Source organism: Pteronotus mesoamericanus, unplaced genomic scaffold (genome assembly GCF_021234165.1).
Source record: "Pteronotus mesoamericanus isolate MK-2021 breed Mesoamerican mustached bat unplaced genomic scaffold, CSHL_Meso_final scaffold_54, whole genome shotgun sequence".
Classification (NCBI taxonomy): Eukaryota; Metazoa; Chordata; class Mammalia; order Chiroptera; family Mormoopidae; genus Pteronotus; species Pteronotus mesoamericanus.
This window is the reverse complement of record NW_026555321.1, coordinates 15,392,575-15,419,659: the sequence shown is the minus strand read 5'-3', so window position 1 is coordinate 15,419,659 and position 27,085 is coordinate 15,392,575. Positions and strand designations below refer to the sequence as shown.

At 36.0% G+C, this 27,085-nt stretch overlaps 1 protein-coding gene across 1 annotated transcript in view; it reads left to right on the top strand.

Moving 5' to 3' along the window:
* KCNH8 (potassium voltage-gated channel subfamily H member 8) overlaps window positions 1–27,085 on the top strand; it is a 283,777-nt gene that overhangs the window by 200,693 nt on the left and 55,999 nt on the right. Inside the window, exons 8-10 of the mRNA XM_054595068.1 lie at window positions 11,048–11,245; window positions 21,536–21,735; window positions 23,410–23,659. Coding sequence (XP_054451043.1) covers window positions 11,048–11,245; window positions 21,536–21,735; window positions 23,410–23,659 — 648 coding nt within the window. The remainder of the gene's footprint in view (window positions 1–11,047; window positions 11,246–21,535; window positions 21,736–23,409; window positions 23,660–27,085) is intronic.

Below are 27,085 nucleotides of genomic sequence, written 5' to 3'. Positions count from 1 at the left end.
GAAAAAGGCAACCTCATAGAAAGAGTGGAGTTAGAGCTGATGCATTAGAAACTATATTAATAATCATTGAAAATGCTGTCATTTTACAAAGGAAGAGAATAGAAATAGGATAAAAGGGTAGAGAGCCAGGGAAGGCAGACTGAGCTTAACACCAGACTTAGAGAGAGACCCAGCCCTGTGTCAACAGGTAAATCGTGTGGTCCTGGACCTTCAGCAGTTGGGTTCTGGATCTGGGCTCACATGGGCCTTAGGTGCTTAGTTCCTTCCTGAGAGGCCCTTCCACTGCCTGATCATGCTACTCCTATTCCCATGCACCTTCCCCCAAGGTGTCCTGGTGTTCATGGACTTCCCCGTTCCCATTACTGTATATGCCTCTGACACCTCCACTTTGTGCCCAGAGTTGTGCAGCTTTCTCCCTGAATGACACCTACCAGAGCTGCCCCATGGAATTTGAAACATGTTTCCCAGAAACAGGACTAAAGGGTTTTCAGAGGATGCCATCTGATAAAAACATAAATACATGTTTTTCCAAATAGTTAGGGCAAGACTGAGGCAAATGTGTAAATAAACTATATACTGTACTTTGATTGCAATGTGAGTTAAACCAGCTTTTGTATTTCTGGCTGGAGACTAAACCATTTTTGCCCTCTTTCAATTGGTTCAAATCCATTAAAAGGGCATTAGGGTTGCTAAAGAATGGATTCATCAGCAGAGAATTGGTGTCTGCAGGTGAAATTAAAAGTCAAGTGTTAATGAATGAAATGATTAAAGCATGATTCAGAGTGCTTTGTTTGTCAATATTTTTAAGGACCAAGAAATTATATAAGAAAGTGTGTTCTTGTAAGAAAAACAAAAGCACTGTGGACTTTAGTTTCTGCACACCGTACCTTGACTTATATAATGTCTTTTGCAAAGTCCACAAGAAGGTCACCAAAGAGTTCTATTCTTGGAGAATGTGTTGGGATCTTTCTGAGAGTTCAGTCTGTGGTTCCAGAAAGCTCTTATATTACCCAACCCTTTGCATGCATAGACCATTAACACACCAATTCCCACCAAATACCTTTACAATAATAGCTAGGGCTTCTATCAGGGTTGGTAGTTGGTGGTGAAGAACATTACAAAAGGTTTCATGCTCTAAATAAAAATAATGCCAAGTCTCCAGACAAAGTGTCCTAGATGATGGTGACTGAGCAGAAGACAACATGCTAAACTTCTATTTGCAGCTGGAAAGAAAGAGTAATTACAGAGAAACCCATGGGGCAGCCATCTCTATGAAAGAGATGAAGTCAATAAGGGGTGCATTCATACCAAAACCTTGACTGACAAGAAGGGTGAGGAGGTAGGAAGGCATATTAAAACATGGAAAGACTTAAACTCAGACAAACCCAGACTTAAAAGCTGGTTCTTCTCTTTAATAGATGTCTGTTCTTGGTTCTGTTTTGCTTTAACCTAAGTACTAATATTTTAATATCAACATTTCAGGTTATAAAACTTAGCTCTTAGAGTTATAAGAAATTAAATTACACAATATGGGATTGAATTAAATAATATATAAAGTTGTCGGTATATTGGGTGGATCAAAGTGTGGTCTCTAACCACCAATGCCCAAATAAGAATGTTATAACATACTATTTTTACCATAATTAGTCAAGGAATAGCAAAACAAATGGATGACAGAAAATATTCTGAGCTTATGTCCTATCCTTTTCATGTTCTCAGTGCCTCATAATGGAAAGTGGCATTTCTAAGTAGGAATAATGTAAGGCCCTGGAATTCCAAGAACAATATGTTTGTGTATATTATTTCTACGGTGTTCATTATTTTCTCCTAATGAAAATGAGATGTTAGGTTAATATTTCATACAGATTTTCAATGAAGGATTTCAAACTCTTCATTATTTCCAGTAAAACAGAAAACCCTCATGCCTTTCAAACAGCAGCGACAATAATAATAGGTTTTTATCTATTGCTTGCTGTGTTTAATTCTGCATTCTGCTTAGCACTTTGTAAGAATCATGTCACACTCACAACAGCCTATGAGGTGAATTGTTGTCACGTTCTCCACTTTTTAAAGAACAAGACTGGGGCACTACCTGGATAACTAATTTACCCAACATTATACCACTATTAAGTAGCACTTTCATATGCTGTATTGTTTGCCTCCTGGGTTTGTCCAGATTTACCGCACTACCTGATTTGACACATTTCTCCGTTGCCGTGTTTCTCTTGTGCATCCTTCCTGGGCTTCTTGTTCCTCTGTTTGTTGTTTCTCTGTACTCTACCTACTGCTCACTTTTAAAAATTTAGGTCTCTCTGACCAACCTCATTACTCTATGTTTCCCTCAAATCCAACCACTCAGCCACCCGCTGTCTAAAAACTTATTTTGGAATGTTCATGCAAACTCCCACTACTAACTGTGTTTCACACCTCACTGAGCCATCAAACAAAGTTAGTTATATATTTTTAAATGCATTGATAGACATACGAGTCAGAATCAGCTCTTCTGAAGAACAAAGGCTGACACCTCAACGTTGGTGTTTCATTTTGAGACTTGGGCATTTCCTGAAAATGTGAAGAAAATGCCTTTACAGCAGTTTCAATACCAAGCGAAGGTAAATAAATTCCGGGGTACTCTTTAATGGTGTATTTGAATACAACATTCCAGCATATTATGTGGTCTAATTTATTTTAGAGTTGACATTTATAATCAAGATGTTAGAAAATGTATCTCCTTTAACACATTTGGAGAAATGTAAACAGAACTTTAATTTGAAGTTCCGCAAACTGGAGAAACTTGAGATTTCCTTTTTAATGGATGTCAAATCCCTGTCCTCACATAAATGACTTCTAAGTAACTACTAAAGCAGCTGAGAAATGGTTTGCAAACCTGGGACCTGTCAACTCATTTTTCTTACCTAGGTTTGCACCAACTTCCAACCTAAGAGAAAAAAAGAGGACAGAAAGGAAATGGGGTGCAGATAATGGAAATAAACTTTAGCATACCAATAAAATAAAATGATTTGGCTTGAATCAATTATTTCTATCCCAAGTTATCATCCCAAAACAGGCTTTTTGTCTTGATGTAGATACGAGTGATGAGAGCTTTGGGTTAGAATTTTCCTAATCAGTGGCAAGTTGTCTTGGTAAATGATACTCTGAGCTCATGCATGAAGGCATTTCCCACAATCTCATTAAAGCCACTAGAGACAACGGAGTAGTTATTCAGGACAAAGCACCCATGTTGAGGCACAGATCTGAAGGCACAGTGAATTGTATGAGCATTTAATATGGGAAGGTTCGATGCAAATAGTTCATAGTTTCTGTTCTGCTAACATAGCCATGAACTTAATCTTGGTTAGAATTTTCTCTATTTTTAGCTACAATTTGAGAGGTATTTGAAAGTTCCCTTGTTGGCTGAAAACAGATGGCCTGTTCTGCCTTTTCTTAGGATCAATCAGAAAATTCTACAGTAGCTGCTTAGCCCTGGTTTGTGGTTGTTTCACATTTCTCATCCTTTCTAGTGTATTTTTGTATTGTTTTTAATTTTGGTTTTTTGGTATGTATGATGATGGCCTATTTGGGCAGTTTTCAAGAGTGTATAATCTTTTAATTAATTATTGGTTAAGTGAAATGCTACATATTAGTAATCAATATTCAGGAAATTTCTATTATACAAACTTCAAATTTAAGCAGATTTTAGCGAACTAGCGACCTCTAGACTGGTTTTAGCATAATTGGTACTTTTTTTTGACAGTACTAATAGTACATAATATTTCTTGCTTTGAAAAAAATTGTTCTGCAGTGGAAATAGAGCAGAAGTGGTATATGCATCCAAATGTGAAAACTTTCCATCCTATCCCATCAATATTTGCTGAGGGTCATCATTCAAATAATTAAAAACAAATAAAAGGTGAATTCACAGAATCAGGTTATTACACATTTTGCTTTAAAAAACCAATGATGTGTGAAGAAACATTACAGAATCTCATCTAATAAGGCCTTAGATCTGAAAAAGAACCTAGATATTACTCAGTCCAATCAAGTCATATTCAAGTTTGAAAAATGGAAGACCAAAAAGGCTACTTGATAGATACATAAAGGATCGACATCTACTTAATGGTAGTGGCAAGACTAACTTCAAGACCCTCGTTTTCTATTCAAAGTCCCATCTCTACTAATTTATGATGAATTTTTTTCTTCAGCCTTTTACCTCGAGCAGGTTATGCTGTTTCAGAAATGTAAGATACCTCTTAGTGTATAAGAACCAAAATGGGAGAAGAGTGGAAACTCTAAGTAATGAAGTTTCTGTTCCAACTGGGACCTCAAATTGACTGATGCCTCCTCCTTAGTGCAATCAGGAAATCAATATCAAATACCACTGCCATGTTGTGCCCCTCTGGTCTTATCCTTAGTCACATCCAATAAAATGGAGACAAGGTTGAAAGCCTGAGAGTATGTTTGGAATCTAAGTCTCTGAACTTCTCTTTAACTCTATTTCTTAAATTAAAATACAGAAAGTTCAGAGTTTAGTTAGCAGTTATGTACCAGTGGTAATTTCATAGTTTTGATAAATGTTAAGGTATTAACATTGGGGGTAACTGAGTGAAGGATAAGCAGGGATTCTCTGTAGTCTTTGCAACTCTTATATTAATCTAAAATTACCTCAAAATAAAGTTTGTTTAAACAAAATAAAAAAGAAAACAAAAAATTCACAGTGGCAGGCACTCAGTGAGCCTTAAAGAATGGAGATAAGTGTGTTACGTATCAATGCTGTCAAGTGTAGATATTTAAAAAGACAATAGAGATTAAATCTCAAGCTCTTTTTTGATATTTTGTTCCAGGTTATCAACTCTTTCTGAATGTAACAGTGACATAATACCTCACAAAAGCTTTGGGTCTTCCTTGCCACACCATCGCCACACACGGTGAACGCATGCACACACTCAGATTTCTGCCACTTTTCTGGGTATCTGTCAGTTCCGTCTGTGACTGAGCAGTCCATACTTCATCCCCTTGCTAGGAAGCCTGAAGAGACCAGAGAAGTTCTCACATCGTGCCCCACCCAAAGCAACCACTGTCCCCCGTTGCTTGGCCTCTCCCAGCCAGCCTCCCCCTGCCTCCTGACTCACAAGCATCACAGTATTTTCCTGTGCCTTATCTTAATGCAGTCCAAGATGACTAAGTAGCTCTTCAGGATTATGGAGGGAGAAGAAGCAAAGATTAACTATGGTATTTTCTATACCTGGAATTTACAATAGAAACCTCTTAATCAGTCACATTCTAAATAGCATGCTGCCCCATGTCTACATTGTGGAATACATTTGAATAATTCTTCTATTTTCTCTGTTACAATTTGTGCTTTGGAGACACGTTCTCTCACTCTAAGCAAAAGTGGGCACTGGAAAAGCAAACTATTTAAGAATGGTTTCAATAAGCACAATTAAAATGATCATTTTAAGAGATTATGTCTTTATAAACTCTGTAGTATAATATAAGAGATCATGAATGTTTAAGTTAGAGAGTTATGGATTACGGATTTGAAACTATTAGAACCTCTCAGTTCTCAGAATAAAAGAAGAGAGAAAATTGCTCAGCATCTCTGTGGGACTCCATCAGTCAAAAGAAAACAAAACAAAACAAAATAAAAAACTCCAGGGTTATTGTGAGAGTTGGATGAAAATAATGTTATATGAAAGCCTAGCAAAATACTTGGCATTTACTAAGTTTTGGCTGCTGTCACAAATGTTGTTGATATTCCACCATGTCCTCTCAATCTGTATGATCCTCATTCCTAAGATCTGTGCCTCGGCCCAAGGCATTGTCCCAAGCTGTGGAAGGCTGTCCTGCTAACTAGCAGGAACGGTGCTGGTGGGAAATTAATGCTTCCTAGAAGAGGGTATCAATCATTGTTGGCTGACAGTTTGTGCATATATTCCCCTGCTCCAGCAGGCGCATGTGTTCTTTACTGGTTCCAGAGGTTCCCAAGGGAGTGAAGTTCCAATTGCCTCTCCTGGTAACTTGACCAAGCACGCTCCATTGGTTGTCTCCCCTTCCTGGTGTCCTTGCCCTACTGTCTCCTAAAGATATCTGCTGGAACCAACACTTAAATGGCACCTCACTTGTAAAGACATTTACTTATACTGCAACACCAGTGATCTTGATCTTTTGTTTATCTAGAATGGGAAGCATTATGATATGGTGGTCAAGAACTTGGTGTTTTAACAGCATTCAGATCTGGATTAAAATCCTGACGCTGCCACTTTAAACAAGTTAATTAATCTCTCTGAGTCTTAGTTTCCTTATTTTTAAAATACAGATAATAATTTCTAAATTGTAATGATTAATGAAATAAATTAAAATATGAATGATAATTGAACTTATTCCATATGGTTAATGCACATAAATGAGGCGAAAGTCGTATCATCCTAGTAGAGTGTCTGGAACACAGGAAGAACTCAGTAAAATGTTAACCGCATGCAACTTAATAACAATAAAATCCTAACATGGGCTCTGTTCTAGCTTCCAGCTAGAATTCTTTCTGTTGCAACATGGTTCATTCACACCAAATTTAGTAAAACACCATTTTGAATTATAGATATGATTATGCATGTGCTAATCCTTTCTTTTATCTATTCATACAAACACAACTTTACATACACATATAAATCTGATTTAAGAAGCTTATATTTTACTGAATGTTTTTTCATATTACTGAAGTATCTTATATGACCAAAGAGATTCACCATGGGCTTTCCTTAAATAAGATGCTTCTATTCCTTTCATTAATCTAAAATATCTGTCAATTTACCAACTGCTAATATAAACTCAACTTTTTGGGGACATTTCTGTTGTATAAAGCAGGTCACACCTGTAGAAACTGTGCACACATATGCAAAGTAAAAATAAGTATGTTATTGTAGGAAACCTAATGAGTAAAATTTTAAGAAATTCCCATTTAGAGTTAAAAGTATGTAAACTATGTAATTAAGCAAAATACTGAGCCCCAAGATAAGTATGCAATGGATTGAATTATCAAGCTAAATTATAGGCTCTTCTGGGCATGATCATTAAGAGTCATTCTCTCCTTGAAACTGATATTTATTTCACAAATCTACTCTATTTTATTCATCTAATCTATTTTAGTTATGACAGGATTATTTTATCTTTTGATTTTTTTTTCAGATGGCAGTATACTCAGTATATTTAGATTCTACTTTATGTTGTGTATGGTTTTTCCTTCAAAATGTTCTTTAGGAAAAAAACAGCAGAAGCAGACAGTGTTCTAGGACATCCCTTCATTTATGGACGAGTTTCTCCAGCATAAAAAAAGATTGGTTTCCAAATTGGTTAAATTGCTTCCTTTGTACAGTACAGTCACAGGGTGTCTTGTGACAGTGGAACATGTGTTCTCATTTCAGATGAGCTGTCTGTGAAAAAGTTTTATTTAGCCCACAGAGCCAATCCCCAGATTTGTGGGTGTTACTGCCTTTCCATGTTACCCGGTTTTTTAATCATCATTATTGCTTCTGCTCCATCAGTTATAACACAGTTTAGTAGCAACCCTTCTTAAAAAACAAGGTGTTTCTGAAAATAGAACAGTTGGCTAGACAGAAAAAAGACATCAACAAAAGTAGTCTGCTGTTCATCTGTGTTTTACTTCCTGAATCACTTCTGAGATAGTTTCACATGTGTGTAAATGAACAAGGACTGAGTGAGAATATTATCTCTATGTCCTAACATGAAATTTTATCCTAGTTGATTAAGGAAATCAAATATTATCAAAACCGATTTGGCTCAAAAAATTCTTAAATGGTTCACTTTTGTTCCAATTAATTATTTTAACCAAATGTACCAGTTGTGTTTGTTTGCTTTTATGTTTCAAAGAAGAAAAGTTTGGGTTCCATAAGTAAGAATACCTTAATTTAAGATCAACAGATGGGTCCAGTTGTTAATTCATGATCTAATTCTATAGCTGGTCAGCTGAGAGGAAGCAGTGGCTTTATAATGTTTTCTTTTTCCCATCTATGCATCAACTAAAACAAAAAATTAAGTCATGCAATATTTACTCTCTGGGAAAAATAACATTTTCAGCTGCTCAGACGTCCCACTGATCAGCAGGAATGACCAATATGGGACAAAGGGACAAGCCCCTCTAATTACTTCTTTGTCAAACAGGAATGGTATGACACCCTTTCAGAACACAACTTAGAAGACACATGAGAAATAGCCAGAGTGCAGCCATTCAGCATCCTACGGTTATTCACACCTGACAACACCTCGGTCAAATGCATGTAAGAGCTCTGTTCTGCAGAAATCTCTATCCTGAGTATAACGATATATTTAGATATCATCTCTGCTTCTTCACTTTACTGTAGAAAGAGTGTCTTACTTCTCTTCCTACAGTACATATACATACATGAGTAATATTTTTAACATGCACAGTTGATTTGCTTTTGCGGTATCTGTTTAATCTTGGATAAGTTATCTTTATTTCTAAATCTTTTTCCATAGAAGATGTAATTAAGTTACCAAATCATACTTTATCACTTCCTCCATCCCCTCACTTAAAATTCTAGAGCAGAGCTCTCTACTCTGGGTCTTTAGACCAAACATTTATGAAAGGACTGAAGGAGGCCTTGAAATGTATACCAAATCACATGTATGTTCCCACATGTACTTTGTTCTAAGCAAAGGACCATGTTTTCTTCAGATTCACAAATGGGTGTGAGACTCCCCAAACTTTAAGAACTACTGTCACCTGGATTTCCTCCCTCTCATTTCTAGTAGTTAGAAATGCTAATTTGTATCACATGCCATCCCTAGGTTCTACCGAATACATTTATTCACCACCTTCTTTTTCCCTTATAATTCACTGCTGGTCTTGTATTTTCTCTTACCTTTCTGAATTTTGTGCTTTCTCTGTTCCAATTTAAGTAACAAAAGAAAGAGGGAGAAAAGAGATATCGTGCATAACCCTCTGGCATTAACAGTGGTTGGCCTTTTCTTCTTGTGGCATGTCATTGAACCCCATTGCAACCCTACAAGTGAAATAGTAACTCTGTTTTTACAAATGAGAAAAGTGAAGCTAAAATAAGTTATTCCTATGTCCTATAAATGGACAGTCCATATTTAAACCTGTGTTCAAATCTAGAGTTTATTCCTTCCCAAAATTTTACAGACAGTATAACTGACTTTTAAAGATGATGGTATAACATCATCTTTTATAATGTGTAACTTTTAACACTTTAAAATTTTTCTCTATCATCCAAAAAAAGTCATTGGACTTTGTGAATAAATCAAGTGCAAATTTACAAATGCACATGTGTTGTTATATTGCATCAATATTGTCCCATTATCTCATACTCTCTCAGAGGGCAAGAACCATTTATCCATTCATTAATTCATTCACTTTTTTAAAATAATATTTATTAAATTCTACTATTGTCAGGTGTTTTGCTGAGTTCTGGGATGGTGGTTCTAAATTCTGTCTTTGTACTAGAGTCTACTGGGGAACTTAAAAAAAAAATACCCATACCTGGGCTTCGGACTGGAAATCTTGATTCAGTTTGTGGAGGTGGCACCTGGACCATGTATTTTTTAAAAGCTTTTGCAGATACATCCAACGTTGAGAACCATTGTTCTAGAGCAGTGGTTTGCAAAGTGTAGTCCCCTAAATCTGAAGCATCAGCATCTTGTGGGAGCTCATCTCCCCAGCCTCCCAATGTACTGTATGGGAAACTCCAGGGATAGGACCTGGCTTGCTAGCTCTGTTCAGCAAGCCCTCTAGATGTTTCTGAGGCAACATAAGGGTTGAGAAACACTTCTCTAGGGACACAGGATGAATAAGGCACAGTACTCGCTACTAAGCATTTCTCCTTGGCCTCAAGGAATTCCTAGTGTTTCAAATTTGCATTTTAATTGCCTAGCATGGTTCCATAATCTATACCTTCAATTGATAATGATAGCATCATTACTACTTAAAAAGTGTAATGATTTTTTATCTCTTCTTGGACAGCCATGGAATGAAGTGTTTATAAGAAAGTAGTGGTCAGTGAGTAACATCCCTAACAAAAGTCTTATGAGCTCTGTAGCTTGAGCTGGACTGTCACCATATTTTGTAACATAGAGACATACAGAGAGAGAGGGAGTCAGAGAGTATTGCTTTAAAATATAAAATCTTAAAAGGCAAATATTTCTAATAAAGGATTTTAAAGTGGTCTTTGTGTTGTGTTCCCATTCTATTATCATTATTACACTTACTACTTCCTATATTTATTAACATAGCTTTTTACAGATTTATGACAGTATGATTGACATGCAATAATCTCCACATATTTAAATCATTCAATTTGACAAGTTTTGACACATATATATACCAGTATCATAAAAACAGTTGTAGGGAGAGGCATGCAATACTATGATAGGTACCTCTTATTTGTGAAGTTTTCCCTTTCTGCCCTCAAATAGTAGAATGAGGTTGCAGAAAAGGCTTCCTTAGGAAGGTAAAATGAGCTAAGACTTGAAAGACAACTAGATATCAGCCCAAGTGAACAAAATGGGAGAAGGTTGTACAGAATAGAATGAAAGCCCACCTCACCTGTCTGAAGTCTGGAGTCTGTGGTGGTTCCTATTTATCATTATGTAGGGCTTAAAAAGATGGACTTGACCACTTAGTTTTTAAAATTCCAATTGAAGAATGAACTTTATCACTAATGAAATATATAAAGCACAGTGACTGAGCATAGTAATGTTATTTTCAATCTCCACAGGTAGTTTCTTGCATTAGAGTCACCTGTTTAGCTTTGGCCACCGATCTGCTCTTGAATGCATAGTTCTCTGCTGTGTGTATTATATATAACAGTTATGCGAAAGTGATGTTTTTGCTGTTATAACAATGGACTCTAATTCCTAACCTTTAATTTTCTGTTAACTTCTTTCTCCTAAGCAAATCTGTACATCCCCTAAGTGCTCATTATAATTAGCACCACGTGCGAATGATGGGCGTTCACTTTAGGGGTTTATACTCTCGTTCTTTCTTCTATTGCAGGCTGGCTCCATGAGTTGGGAAAGAGACTGGAGTCTCCGTACTATGGCAACAATACCCTGGGGGGCCCGTCGATCCGAAGTGCCTATATTGCAGCCCTGTACTTCACCCTCAGCAGCCTCACCAGCGTTGGGTTTGGGAACGTCTCTGCTAATACTGATGCAGAAAAGATCTTCTCCATCTGCACCATGCTGATTGGTGGTAAGGGAAATTCTCCTTTTATACTAGGAGGAGGAATGAGTGTCCGCCAAAGTGTTGCTCTGTCCTATAAAACACAATAGAGATACATTGGTTTACACTGGAGGAATCTAAAAACACTATTTAAGATATCCGTGACAAACATTGTAACTTACATATAGATTAGCAATGAAAATCTGTGATATCAAAGAATTCCATTTTCTGGGCAAATGAAGAAGAAACCATTGACCGGTGGTTGACTTCGAAAGGACAAGCACTTCATTTTTCCTCTGTGCTATTTATCCTTGGTGTTTGTGAATGACATGAGTCTAAATTGCAGGTATATGTTTGAAACTCCATTTTATAGTCCCAGACAGATCCATCTTATCAAATTTTACTAGTACTAATATAGTAAGTTAAGAATGTTTGATAGATCAGTTAGTTAAAAATAAAAACAGCAATGAAAAACACCAATACAATAATAATAGTTAAATTTACTAATTGCTCTTAGGCTGCATTCTCTGTGGCAGATGTTTCAATAACAATGTTCTAAGTAATCCTTAAGGCAAATCTAAGGTTTCAGCACTATTATTATCCCATTTATCAAATGGACAATTTATTATACTATTGCCTCTGAGCTCCAAATGTGTCTTCTATACCCTGCTTTGTATGCTCAAGTTTTGGACTCCGCAAACCTCCTCCTTTGCCAGCTGATTTTAGTTACTTCTGCCAATAGGGGGCGCCAGAGGGAGGCTGAAAAGCAGGATTCTGATGTATCTACTATCTTCAGTCAGTGGCAGGCCACCTCAGACAGCCCCGAAAGGTTCCAGCCTTCAGCCTTTCCAGATACCAGCAAGTGTCACTGGGCCTTCTCAGACACCCTGTGTCTGTTGGGAGTGCCGCATATCCAAAGTCAGAGTCCTTACAGCTCCTCCCAGCTCTTTCTCTGGGCTTTTGTGTTCTCATAACCCCATTTCCCTCTGTTTACCCAGCTGCAAGGGCAGAAGCTCCTTCCTGTAGTGATTACAGCGATGTTTCCTCTCTACTCTTTTTGCTCATTCACCCTTCCAACATCAGGGGAACCGACTCTGCAGTAAATTCCCTCTGTTGAGATATTTAGAATCATTCTGATTTCTGAACCTTCTAACTGATATACAGTTGATTCTCTTATTATTCACATTTTTCACATGACAAAACTAAAGCTTGGAGAAATTAAGTAACTTTCTCAATGCTTTATAACTGGTAAATAACAGAGTCGAGGTGTGAACCCAAGCAAATACTTACCTTTGTCTTTAAACACGTAAGTGGGAAATTAATGAATTATAAGATTGCTATCATGGAGTAGTAGAAGATATGGATGTCTACTTAGATCAAGTAAGCATTCTTCTTAGACCAGTGTTTCATTAACATTTGCATTTCTACAGTCATCCTTCCAAAGCCTGTTAATTTATGTTCTCTAAATGGCTTTAATCCCAGGTATCACTTTGAGTCCTGAACCTTATAATAGGGAGTGGCTCCTACCAGCTTCCTTGCATGGGAGATATGAAATGAGTACCCGGGGCTCTAAGCCGTGAGTGATTCGGCCTATGGTGAAATCAAAAAAGCATAGAGCTGAACCTTCCTTCATGATCTCACTTATCTGTGGAACCTAACCAACAAAACAAACAAATGAGCAAAATAGAACCAAAGACTTGGGAATAAAGAACAAACTGACAGTGACCAGAGGGGAAGGGAGAGGGGATAACAGGGGAAAGAAGGGGAAGGGGCAAGCAAAGGAGCACGAATAGAGGACTCATGGGCAAGGACAACGAGGGGGGAGGGATTGACTGTGGGAGTGGGAAGGGGAAAAGGGAGGGGAGAGCAACAGGGAAAAAGGCGGGACAACTGTAACTGAACAACAGTAAATTTTTAAAAGACAAAAAAAAAAAAAAGCAGCAGCTTATGATCCAGTTTGGAAGAAAGAGGCTGAAATATGTGGAAAGAGTTTTAAGAATACCAGGCAGTAAATACTAAGTGCCAAATCAGTTAGGAAGTTCAGAAGCAATGAGAAACAAGGGCCAGGGATTGGAGATATTGCTTGTGGCAGAGTTGCTGAACTAGCATGTTGGAACTGAGCAATTGTAACAGGCTCTTGGCTGATGTAGAGCAGTAACAGCCTACAGAGCAGAGAACAGCAATTCTAATTTTCTGAAGAGCCACAATGTGCCATACCCCATGGTGGCTGTTTTATACCCAATCTTAAGATATATAATTGTTGTTCTTCATGACCCACCTTCCAGCCTAATGAAATGACAAGCATTTGTCAAATCAACAGTCTATACTTAATTAATATTTGCCCATGTTTCCTCTACTCCTGATGGAAATTTTCAAATGTTCAAGACTTAACCTAATTTGGCATTAGAAGACTCTGTTAGATAATTGAGCTTACTTTCTATTGATCCACTTACTATACTGTCAGTGCTTCTGAATCATAAACTGTTAAGGGAGAAAGTATTCCCTGCTGTTCACTGAAAGTGAAGGCTATGCTGGCCACAAGGCCTAAAGATAAGAGAAATAATTAGATAACATCACTTTGTCACTCGTTAAATGTTTATTGAGCAAATTATCCTGCTGCAAAATCAGTGGTCACTTATAAGTGTCATGACTAATAATTATAAAGTAAAATATTTAAAAAGATTATAAAAATATCAGAGTAGGAATAGATCTTTAAAATGTGCCATACTACTACACAGAAAACTACAAAACATTAGTGAGAGAATTTAAAAATTGTTTAAAATATTGGAAGGATATGCAATGGTGATTGTTCTAAGACTCAATATTATAAAGATATCAGATGTACCCAAATTAATCTTAAGATTCAGTGTAATCACAGTAAAGAGCTGAGGAAATGTGTGTTTGTGCTTATGTTGTGTTTATGGGTGTGTGTTTCACCAATGACAAGCTTTTCCTAAAAATTAGTAGAAATGCAGAGCTAGAGCTAGTCAAAGCAGTCATAAAGAAGGACAAACTTGGAGGATTTGTGCTACAGATATCAAGATGTATTATAAAGTTACAGTAATTTACAAAGTATGGTGTTGGCTCAGGAATGGACAAATAGGCCACTGGAATAGAAGACAGTGCAGAAACAGGCCCACACACATATGGTCACTTTATAATACAGCTGACACCGCAATGCAAAGGGGAAATGATGATATTCTCAATAAATGTGACTGGGTCACATTTACATTAAATTCTAAAAACTGTGTGTTAAAATTAATTCAGATAAATTTAGATCTAAATGTGAAAAAGACGATAAAGCTTCTAAAGGTAATAAAAGAGAATATTTTTATGACTATGGATTTGACAAAAGTTTCTTAAACATGAAACAAAAAGCCCTAAGCATAAAAGAAAGTTTTCTGAATTTAACTTCCATTTACCAAAAGACATTGTTAAACATGTGAAGAGGCAAGCCACTGGGATAGGAGAAAATATTTGCAAACATCTGACAAAGGACTCTTATCTCTTATCTAGCATATATAAAGAACTTTTATAAATCAAGAGCAGACAACCCCAAAATACATAAAATCTTTTTTAAAGCACTTTAAAAATAAAATTCCACTTTTGTAATTACCTAGAAAAGGATTTGTAAAGTTTATTAACTGAAAGTACATAAATATCTAAAGAGAAGCTGGGATTGCAGAGAACATTCATCACCTCTTTGAAGGTGTTTGTTGGCAGCAAAATATTAATCTGTTAAGGAGATTTGTGTTTTTGTTCTATAAAATGATATCTAGGATTTTTGTAAAAATTCAAGAGGAGGTCAGATACTTTTTTTAAAAACAGAGTATTTTGAAGGGGAAAAACCCTAATGAGTGTTTTTTAATACATCCACACTGGAAAAGAATTGAATGTTTGCTTAGACAACTGAAATGGAATTACAAAATAAATGTGAACTCAGATATTATTCCCCTATTCTTAAATTGAAGTAGTTGATGAACTTCCTGGACAGCATCAAAAACACACTGTTTAAAAATGAATAAAAACTTTAAAATTAGAAAAAATTTGTATATATTTACTATAAAAAAATTGTAATTGAGCAGAAAGGAAAAAAAATGCCCATAACCAGCCATCTCTGTGATCAAAACATTGGTAAGATTCTGATATGTACCATTCCTAGTTTAAAACACACACACACACACACACACACACACACACAGAGCAAAATTCTGTCCACACACATTTATATATTAAAAGTATAACTTTCAATAAAAGTTTTTGGGGTAATAAAATAGAATTCCATACCCAAGTAGACAGTAACCATATAAAAAGGTGCTCTACACATTCATGAGGCACATGCAAATTAAAATCAGAATTAGATAGCATTTACATTCATCAGAATGGTAACTTAAAAACACTGGCAACCCTAAGTGTTTGAGAGGATTTAGAACATCTTTATTTCTCCTATATTGTAGATGGGTACAAAAACTTTGTCAGTACCTACCAAAGTTTTATGTGATTCAACAATTTCACTTCTAAGTGTATATCCAACAGAAATGTATATATATGTATATATCAAAAGACATATACATAGATACCCATTGAAACATTATTATAATAATCTCAAACTGTAAGTGCCCATTAATAGGGCAATAAGTAAGTACATTGTGAAATAACTATTCAGTAGCATACCATACAATAATGAGAATGAACTATTATAGCTGCAACCACATGGATGAATCTTACAAACTCAATGCTGAGCAGAGCAGCCAGATACAAAAGAAGCACACATTGTGTAATTTTGTTTAGAGAAAGTTCAAAAGTAGGCAAGCTTACTGATTACAATATAATCCATAACTGTGGTTATCTTTCACGAGGGCCCTGATTAGTAGCTGGGAAAGGTACACATGGAGAGGCTCCACGGTGCTGATAATATCCTGCTTAGTCATCTGGGGGTGGGGGAGGGGCTACTCCATAGGTCTGTTCACTTTAAAAATCACAATGAGCTATACATTTAGTATTTGTCAAATTTTCTCAATGGATGTCTTTGATATTAATTTTACCTTGTAAAATTCTAGTACATGAGCTAAATAATATCTGTCAAGTATGGGTTGAGAAGGTGGGTAGCAGTGAGCTGAGTTCTCCCCTTTTGTGCTGGATTGTTTTTAGGTGTTGTCTAAAAACGGTAAGTCAAGCTTTGGAAGTAAAATCATATTGTCTAAAATATTGGTGATGATCAAAATAAATTAAAATAAATAACTTTAAAAGATCGCTTTTGGAGAGTCGAGTAAGGGTAAAGGGATGGGTTTGGGGCTAAACTGTTCATCGTAAATTCTCTAAGCTATTGCTTATAATTATAAAACTTCTTAAAGAAATCGTGAAACTACCAGAAGTACATTTCAATTTCATAAATCTTGATGGCACACAAAGTACACCAGGCACCATGCTGGATGCTGAGGAAGCAGGAATGACTACGACATGATACTTTCCTTCTAGGAGTTCACAGTTTAGTAATGGAAATAACGTTCTATTTTTTTCCATTTTAATTTTTCCTTTTATAATGCACATTTTAAAAAGATTGGAACATACACACAAAAATTAAATTCCATATAATCCCACCACCAAAAGATAGTCTCTGTAGTCCTTTTATACACATTTACCTCTATTTTCTGAAATATTTATATCAACTCTACTTATCATTTTTGCCACAAAACAAAATATATTGAGAATATCTTTCCATGTCTTTCAAAGTTTCTTTATTATACTTAGTAATGGCTGCCTAATAGTCACCTAACGCGTTAGCCCCAACTGGTAGGACCATCAACTCAACCTCCGAAATTAAATAAAGCTTCCTAGTGAAGATGATTGATTGATCACTGAGGACGTATCCAGTTTAAATGAGTCATCATTGCCATGGAAAAGATAGAGTGAAACGCTTAACGGTCCAGGTTTTCCTTAGGTCCACTTATCCTATATATGCTATCCTGACATAATTTGATTGGGCCCATACAGACTATGGTGTTCACAAATTCAGGCTATTTTTAAGTCTTTACACTGCCATTTAAATTTGTCATTTAGGAAATTGTTCTCACTCTGTTTTCTCTGCCATCTGCCATCCATAACCCAGTGTTCTTGTAGCAAGGAGTGGAAAATTCCAGGGCAATGAGTAGGTGGGAGAGAAAAGGAGGGCAGCTAAGATTACCCACAGCCGAGCTCTGATCTTTTATAACAGCAGAAAAGAAGTCCCTATGTAGACTCTGAAGGCACTGCAAAGTATCTGGCTAAAAAAATCAGCAATGAGGGCCATACATAGTTTACTAACGTAACTCCTGATCTAATCTATAGTGTATGTATTCAAAGTCCACCGGCTGTTTTACATGGCCTTTATAGTTATCCCCTCGCCTCCAATTCAATCAGGTTTCCTTCACTGCATTGAATCGTCAATGTCTCTTTAATGTAGAAAATCAGTTCCTTAATCTATCCTTGACTTCCATGACGTGGACACTTTTGAAGATTACAAGCTAGCTATCTTGTAGTTTGTCTGCTGTTTGCTTGTAAATAAATCCCAGTTATGCATTTCTGTCAGGATACCACGGAATTGATGTTGTGTCATTTTCAATGAGTAATAAATATCAAGATAACATCTGTTTGTTTCATTATTGGTGATGTTGAGCTGGACCACTTCTCTGCCAGGCTTTCCTCTACTGTAAAGTTACCTTTCTCTGCTTCATAAAAAAATTTGTGAAAGGGAGAAAAATGTCAGCAATGAGGTTATACCTCAGGAGAACAATATTGCCCCAGATCCAGAGAGATGGGAGAGAAAGAGGAGAGGGAGAACAAAGGAAGAAAAAGGGAAGAAAAGAGGGAAGAGAGGGAAGGGGGGAAGGGAACGGAAAAAGAGAGAGAGCACGCGCAAACCAGGAAGTCCCGTAAGAGTGTACTTCTGTTTCCTTTCTTCTTGGATCCAATTATTGAGTTTCCTTCAAAGACCTCATATTAAGATGAGATTTTATATAAAACTCCTACACAAGGAAAAAAAAGCCTCCCACAGACTCAGCAGCAGGTGTAGCATGCTACTTTAAAAATTATACACATTAAATATTCCAGGAGTAAAAGAAAAATAATTTCCAGACTGACCTGGATAGAGAAGTTCTTGCATCCAACTTTCAGAGCAGGTAGAATGATTTGGCCTGACATGTACACACATTCTCCGCCAGTGTGAAAATGACAACCAGTGACAGAGAGGCAATAACAACTTTGGAAACTGAAAAACTAGGAGACCTAGGGCTTTATTTTCTAACTACTTAAATTAGAAGTATTTTTCTATGCTGAAATGAGACCTTGAAATTATGGTGACTCAGATGTAGACTAGTACTTACCAACAACACGTGTGAATGCTACAATTAATCCAGTAATTTATTTTATCGATAGTGTACAATTAAGATGCTAAATGATCTGAACATATTACTTCTCCTACTTTAAGTGCTTTACCCACATTATAATTAAGCAAAGCAAAGTTAAAAATCATACACATAATTAAAGAAAGCAGTGTTAAAATAAATAAAGAAAAATTGTTCTTGGTATTCAGTTTAATCTCCATAAAAGACAATTACATATTTTTTACAGATGGCTGGGCTTCCAAACACTGAGCCAATAAGTATATTAATGGAGCCTGAAATCGGTGTTTGATTTCTTTGACTTGAAACAGGATCAGCTCTTTTCTTTACTGTTTGTCATAAATAAAAGTCTCTTCTTCCAAATAAAATACTTAAGTATCAAAACTCTTGTGCTTCTAAAACTATTCAGAAGAATGAAACTCTATTTAGAATTCACCAAAAACCATTCAAATTGTTAAGAAATATACATTTTTCTTGGAACATTTTTGGCCTCTTGAAAGGCATTTCAGTTTTGAAAATTTAGGAAGAATATATATTGACATATACTTGCACATAGCAGGTACTTATTGAATATTTCTTGAATTTATTTCATCAAGAAGTTATTTCCATCAAAAGACACTCCTAATTATAAGAGTTTTCTGGAAAGCCTTAAATTTGAGTACTTTTCCCCAAATTTTACTCTGTTGAACATGTTAAATATTCATGATAACCTTTTCACTCTTATTGGAAAAATTGACATAAATTCATCACCCATTGTTTTTCACACAAGTATTAGGCACTTTAAAGACGTTTATTTTAACTTTAATTTTGTATTACAGATGACATTCAATATTGTATTAGCTTTAGGTATACAACATAGTGGTTGGACAATTATATAACTTATAAAGTGATTATCCCAATAAGCATAGTATCCACCTGGCAACACATATAGTTACTACAGTAATATTGACTATATTCCCCAAGCTGTACTTTACATCCTTGAGACTGGTTTTATAATTGGCAATTTGTACTTTTTTCTCCTTTTCACCATTATCACCTTGTAAAACTAAAATAGTCCTATTAGTAAGATACTATTATGCCCATTTACATATAACAGAACTGAGTCTCTATGGGAATTACATTTCTTGTGAAGTTCACAACAATTAGAAACTATTAAAATCAAGCTTCAAATCTGGAGGTGTCTGATTCTCAAGCCCATATTTTCACTGCCACATTGTAAAGCCCCTTGTATATCAACCCAAATTTAACCCTATTCTATGACTTTTCCAAAATATTAAGGCCTTCCTTATTATTATTGGGTGACTTTATAAGCATAGTGACCATAGTTTCCATAAAGAGATGATATTAACTTGATAAAGAATTTTAATTCTGGTGTGAGATTAACTTAAAATTAGCATGCCAGGAGTTACTAATTTCTGGTAAATGTATACTAAAGGGAATTTGAATGGGTGCTATCCTGTAATATTCAGTAAGATAGATGGAATAACAATTTGACACGTTTGATCTCATGTGCCCATTTTGATGCTAAGAAACTTTAGCGTAGCTCCTTGGACATGGAGATTTGGGCACAGGGGCAATTCGATAAATCTTAATAGAAAAACAATTCAGTTTTTAGTTCTGGGATTGTTTTGTTTGCCTTTGTTTTGTTTTGTTTATTTGTATGTTTACTGAAAACTGCTAAAACCAATTATTTCACCCAGCCCCCAAGCTTCTTATCTCATTGCCAATCCCATCCTAGGATGGGGATAAGGGCTGAAATCTGAGTATCACTGAGAATTGGTGGGCTCATAGTTGTGAGTACCTCACCTCCCAGTTTCTCAGTCCCGGTGGCCCAATGCCTTCTTGGGCTTTCCGCTGGTGTCCGCACAGGCCAGTCCACATTCACTTCATGCTCATTTAGTGCAAAACCCTGTCACACCTTCTGCGACTTCACGGCGTCTGACCACTGCCCACCCCAGGCCACTCCTGGAACGTGAAGCCCATCTGCTCTCTCTACTTTTTTACAGTAGAAAACTCACCCTCCATACCTATTCACCCTCAAGTTCTAGGGAACAAAGTCTTCCATCTCATTACACCCTGGTTGTGGTTTCAGGAAGGGGAAGACTCAGTGAGGAGGTGGTGATAAATACCACCTGACCTAGAAACCTCACCAAAACAGGAGTCACGTGTATATATGTTTACCATCCGGATCCATAAGGATGACAGTGCTGACTAAGAAGAATACCTGTTTTCTCTGCAACTTGTTTTGTCTCTTGAATGGTCTCAGATTTTCTAATATCTCCCTTAAAATTAAAGTTGCTATGGAGCTGGGGTGGGGTTGGCGGTTGGAGCCATATTCCCCTCAGCTTCAGTTTGTTCGGGGATACTCAATTACATTTTTAACAACTTTCTCACTACCTTTAGAAGTATAAATGTCATATTTAATAGCTTAAAACTAATTTTAAATGATGGCTTTAGGGAAGAGACTAATATTCCCATAAAGCTAACTGCTTATTATAGACTTATTTTTAAAGTAGATTTTTATTATAATAAAAATAACTATTTAACTTTATGGCTAATTTTATGAATTATTAAAACTTTCATCATAGCTTTAAACTATGCATGGCTATTAAAATAATACAGATGTGAATTAAGTAGAAAATAAAAATTGTCATAGCCAGAATGGCAGCTAACAGATTGTGTGGGTCAAAGGGGCCTATTTTGCATATTATTGAGTATTTTTTTAAATATTTTGACTCTAAGCCATATGGAATCAAAAATGACTACATCAGGATGTACCCTTTGACAAAGTGGCTGCATCAAAATGCCCATATCAAAAGAGCTGTATCAACGAAGCTACGTAAGCCTACTCTGCTTTAGTGTAGGATACACAGACTGTAGGCTTAAGGGGTGAGCTCTTCCGTCGTATTTCTCTCCCATTATGCTGTGTTGCTCTCTTCAGCCTTGATGCATGCCTTGGTGTTTGGAAATGTGACGGCGATCATACAGAGGATGTACTCCAGATGGTCCCTTTATCACACTAGAACTAAGGACCTGAAGGACTTCATACGTGTCCATCACCTGCCCCAGCAGCTCAAGCAGAGGATGCTCGAATATTTCCAAACAACCTGGTCAGTCAACAATGGAATAGATTCAAATGAGGTAATGTTCCTTTCTTATGTTGATGTTTTCAGGCAGAAAGCACATATTCTGAGGTAAAAAACAAGGTGCTCCCATGTAGGTCTCAGAAGTGAAGAATGCACCTACCAACTTCTTTATGTCTTTATTTTTTAAACCCTCCAGAAACCCAATCCATCTTCATGCCTTTGCTTTAGTTTGTGTTTCCACCATGCCACTTTGGCTTGACCAGTGATTTATAATAACTTGCTATTTTGGTCAATCACGTGGACTTATTTTCATTATTTTTAACCTGCTTTGAAAGAAACTGATTCTAATGGTAGTTGAATGATGTAATCTTGGGAAACAGGGTGGGACAAAAGGGGCTTTACAGTTTTCTGTATGGAAAATAATATAATAATTAATTAGTAATCATGCAAAAATAAACTGTTTCACATACAACTGTAAATCTACTCTTATTCCACCCTGTATTAGATAAATCAAGTGAATGTTTGCATTTAAAATCAACAAAGTCCTGTCCAGGTGGATTAGGTGATTGGAATGTCACCCTCTACACCAGAAGATTGTGGTTTCAATTCCTGGACAGAGCACACACCTAGGTTGTGGGATTTGATCCCCAGTCGGGGTGTGTGCAAAAGGCAGCCGATCATGTTTCTCTCCCCCATCAATGTTTCCCTCTCTCTTTCTTCCTTCTTCTCTCTCTAAAATCAATAAGCATATTTTTGGTTGAGGATTAAAAAAAGAAAAAGAATGTCATTTGTCTGACAATTTTAGCAAATAAATTCACACATATACATGCAATGAATTTTCCAGATATTAGAGTGTAACTATTAGAGAGTATATAGTTGTTGTACAATTATCTGCCTTGTTATAAGAGGAATAATTAAAATTTTTCTTAGAGGTTCTAAGTTATTATTAAGGCAAATAGGATGCAATTTTCAAGGATCATTATCAATATTAATAAACTTCTAATGTATGTGACATATTTCTGTGATGTTTAATTTTGCCCAACTTGGAGATTTGCTATTTTCATAAGAAAAAAATAGATATAAGTAAATACATACACATGAGGTGGGACTGTACACTGATAAACTGTCTTAATTTCCCTCAAAAATCAATCTTATAAGTGCTTAGCTACATCTTAAAAATAAATAAACAAACAAACAAACAAATAAAACCAACAAAAGAAAAAAAATGTTTGCTGAAAAGCAAAGCTGTTAGCTATGGACTTATAGAAATACCACAGACTACCACTGTAAAAAAAGTGTCATATAAATCAAGCAACCATTCTACCAACCTCCCAACCAAACCAGTAATTAACATTTTCTTGTGATCATTTGGTCTCCCCTCTCTTCATATAACCGTGACACCAGAGGAAAGACCAGAGGATCCACATTCCATATACTCTACCTTGAGCTGAGTCTTTGTGAGAAGCAAGTCACTATGAGCTGTCTGTTTTCATTCTAGTCTTTTATTCACTTATTCTATATCTCCAGACTTCTTACCAGCTCATTATTCAGTAGCACATAACTGGGGTCACAGTCACTGAAAAATCTCTCCAGGACTATATCTAGAGATATTTCCTCTTCTGTACTCTGGTGGGTCAAACAGTGGGAGGAACATCCCTGTTGTCTTGCAAAGTAAATAAATTAGACAGACTAACCCCAACTTGATTTCCTCTTTCATCTTTTTTGACAGCTTCTGAAAGACTTTCCAGATGAGCTGCGTTCTGACATCACTATGCACTTGAACAAGGAAATCTTACAGTTGTCCCTTTTTGAATGTGCCAGCCGGGGCTGCCTCAGGTCTCTGTCTCTACACATTAAAACCTCTTTCTGTGCCCCAGGGGAGTATCTGCTGCGTCAAGGAGATGCTTTGCAGGCCATCTACTTTGTATGCTCGGGTTCCATGGAAGTTCTTAAAGACAGCATGGTGCTGGCCATTCTTGGTAGGTCAGAGTTGAAAGCTTCATAAAATTTTATTCTGAAACACAGTTAAAGAGATGAAGTTGCAGGAGTGGGGGGGAACCACTATAGATTGGAAAAACTGTGGTTGCATATGTAGACTCAGTATTTTTCTTCACATGGATTCAATTTGCCAACTATTTTATTATTATTATTAATCATTATGCCACATATTGAGTTTATACTGTGCTAAGTATTATACCCAACATATTATTTGATTCTTGTTAAAAATCCAGCTGTATAACTATTACTCACATTTTGCAAAGGAACAGTATCTTAGCATTGCATATAGTAGTCTCCTCTTTCCAAAGGTAGTATGTTCCAAGACCTCCAGTGAATACCTATAGAAAAATATGTATTTCTATATAGATAGGTGTTCATCTCTGCCACCCACAAATTTAATACTTTTTCTATCTTAACTAAGCACTTGTCATGCACTGTGGCCATAACTTAAGCAATTTGAGGTGTGACAGCAAAATTAGCACAAATTTCTTTTTTCTTCTTCACAATTTCATAGACAGAAGATTCCTCCTTACCATAGATCTTAGCAAACTCAACATAGGATTTTTTTTTCCTTCCTTATTAATCTAGAACTTAAATCTTTTCACTTTTCGGCTACTCTTTGGCATATCCAAATTGCCAACATCACTACTCTTGCCCTTTGGGGCCATTGTTAAGTAAAATAAAGGTTACATGAACACAAGCACAGTGAAACCATGACCATCAATCCGATCATCAAGACAGCTACTCAGTGACTAACAGGCAGAAAGCATATACAGCGTGAATGATTCACACCCCAGATGGGACGAAATAAGAATTCATCCTGCTGCTCAAACCAATGCACAATTTAAAGCTTATGAATTGTTTATTTCTGGAATTTTCCATGTAATTATTTTGGACCACAGTTTTGACCACAAGTAACTGAAGGTATAGAAATCAAAACCTTGGATAAAAGGGTACTAGTATGGTAAGAAAGAGAATACCATTTTTTCTGATTCCTGAAGCCAAATGATTAATCTTGAATGTATACTGCCCTTTGGTAAAATAGCTGGTCAGTTTTAAGAGTCCATTTATATATTGGGTTGGCCAAAAAAAGTTCATTGAGATTTTTCCATTTAAAAAAAAACCCAATTTTCATTTTCATCAATAACTTTATTGACATGGATATTTTGGATATATTGGCTATCTCCCATGTGGTATAATGTTGATTGTTCTCAATTAATGTCTTGATTTGATCACTATGATCTTCAACTGGTCTACCTGACCATGGGGCATCATCCAGAGAGAAATTTCCAGCACAAAACTTTGCAAACCACTTTTAACATGTTCAATCAGTCACAGCACCTTCTCCATATACTGCACAAATCTTTTTTTGCGTGTTTCAGTTGTGTTTTTACCTTTCTTGAAATGATAAGTCATAATATGCTGAAAATGTTATGCATTTTCTTTCACCTTCAATATTAAAATAGCTATACAAAAATTCACCAATTTTGATATATTTTTAAATGCATGCTAATATGACAGCTGTCACAATACAATCTAACAAAATTGTTTGAAAATAAATTAAAGACAACTAAACCATTAGAGCCATCATATGGAGAAAACCGAACAAATTTTTTGGCCAACCCAATATTTTTGTGGAGCATCAATTCAGAGAAGAACATGAACATTAAGTTTTATCTGTGCTCAAAATAGCACAAAAAGGATTATGCATTAAGGATAAGCTCTCATACAAATCATTATGTCTGTTTTTTTCTACCTTTAAACCATGCCTGTTACAAAAAAGGATTACGCATTAAGAATAAGCTCTCATACAAATCATTATGTCTGTTTTTTCTATCTCTAAACCATGTTTGTTACTCTACATAATCATTGTAAACCTGCATTTTCTGGATTCTAGCTAGTAAGCTTCAGGCATATTGTATTTTGGAAGAGAGAAGAAAACTAATACCTACTGAATCCCTAATATGAGCTGGGTGTTTTATGTTAACTATCCAATTTAAATCTTGTAACCTCTTAAATTGATGGGATTATCCTCAGTTAAAAATGAAGAGATGGAGGCTAGTGAATAGTGGAATACCCATGTGCTTTTTATTGCTTCATGTTGACTTCAGTTTACCTCTGAGCAGCAGAAAGGTAGGGTTTGCCTTTCAAAGTTCTGGCTCAGACTCACCCCCTAATGTTTTACTCCTTAATAAAACAACATGGGCGAGCAACTCAAAGGGTTTAATATCAGCCTTGCCAGTTTGTTATCAGCATTAGAGTGAGGCTCAGTATGGGTGTTCTTTTTAAGAGAAAATTTAACACTCTTTCTGCCCACTTACCAACTTTGCAAAGTTAGCCAGTCATTCTATCATTCTGTGATTCTAAATTAAAAGTGGCCATTATTTCTAAATTTGCTTCAAACACTTAACTTTAATCACAAAATACTTTTCTATGTGTTTCCTTAGTAGCAATGTAAGCCTCATAGCCTGCCTATTGGCATAGCCTGCTTTTAAAGGGTCCTGTGCAGGGTAGGGCAAAAATAAGTTTACAGTTGCTCATACAGAAAATAATACCATACTCACTCCCCCCCCCATACTTACTTCTTCAGAACCTTATGGTTTGATATACATGTAAGCAAAATGATGCACCATCTTTAAACCCTTATGTGGAAATTTTCCCTGATTGTGGTGGGTTTTTTAAGTTGGTAACTAGCAACAATTCTAGGAATGGAATATAAAAACATCATCCAGAACATCATGGCACAATAAGTACAAATCTGATAGCTTCTATGTAATAACCATCATTAATAATTCATCATTCAATTACATGGTCTTAAATTTATTTTTGTTCTTTTAAATCATTCTGTATCTTTCAATTACAGTTGACATACAATATTATATTAGTTTCAGGTGTACACCCCAATGAATAGACATTATATAACTTACTAAGTGATCATCCCAACAAGTCTCATACCCATCTGACACCATACATATTTATTAGAACATTACTGACTATATTCCCTATGCTGTACTTTACATCCCTGTGACTATTCTGTAACAACCAATCTGTACTTCTGAAACTCTTCACTTTTTTCACCCACCCTTCCAACCCCCTTACCATCTGGCAACTGTCAAAATGTTCTTGGTATCTATGAATCTGTTTCTATTCTGCTTCTTTATTTATTTTGCTATTTTTAGATTCAGTTTTTGATAGATATATGTATTTATTGCAATTTTATTGTTCATATTTTTTATCTTTTTTTCTTATACTTATAGCTAAGAGATTTAATCCATTGCCTCTTTCTTCTGGCCCAAATTTTCTCCATAAATCATGATTTCCAAGGTTAACATTTTTGCATATTTGCTTCTACCGTGTATCTATCAAAAGCAATTTTAAGTGCAAATTACCACATGACCATTCTAAAC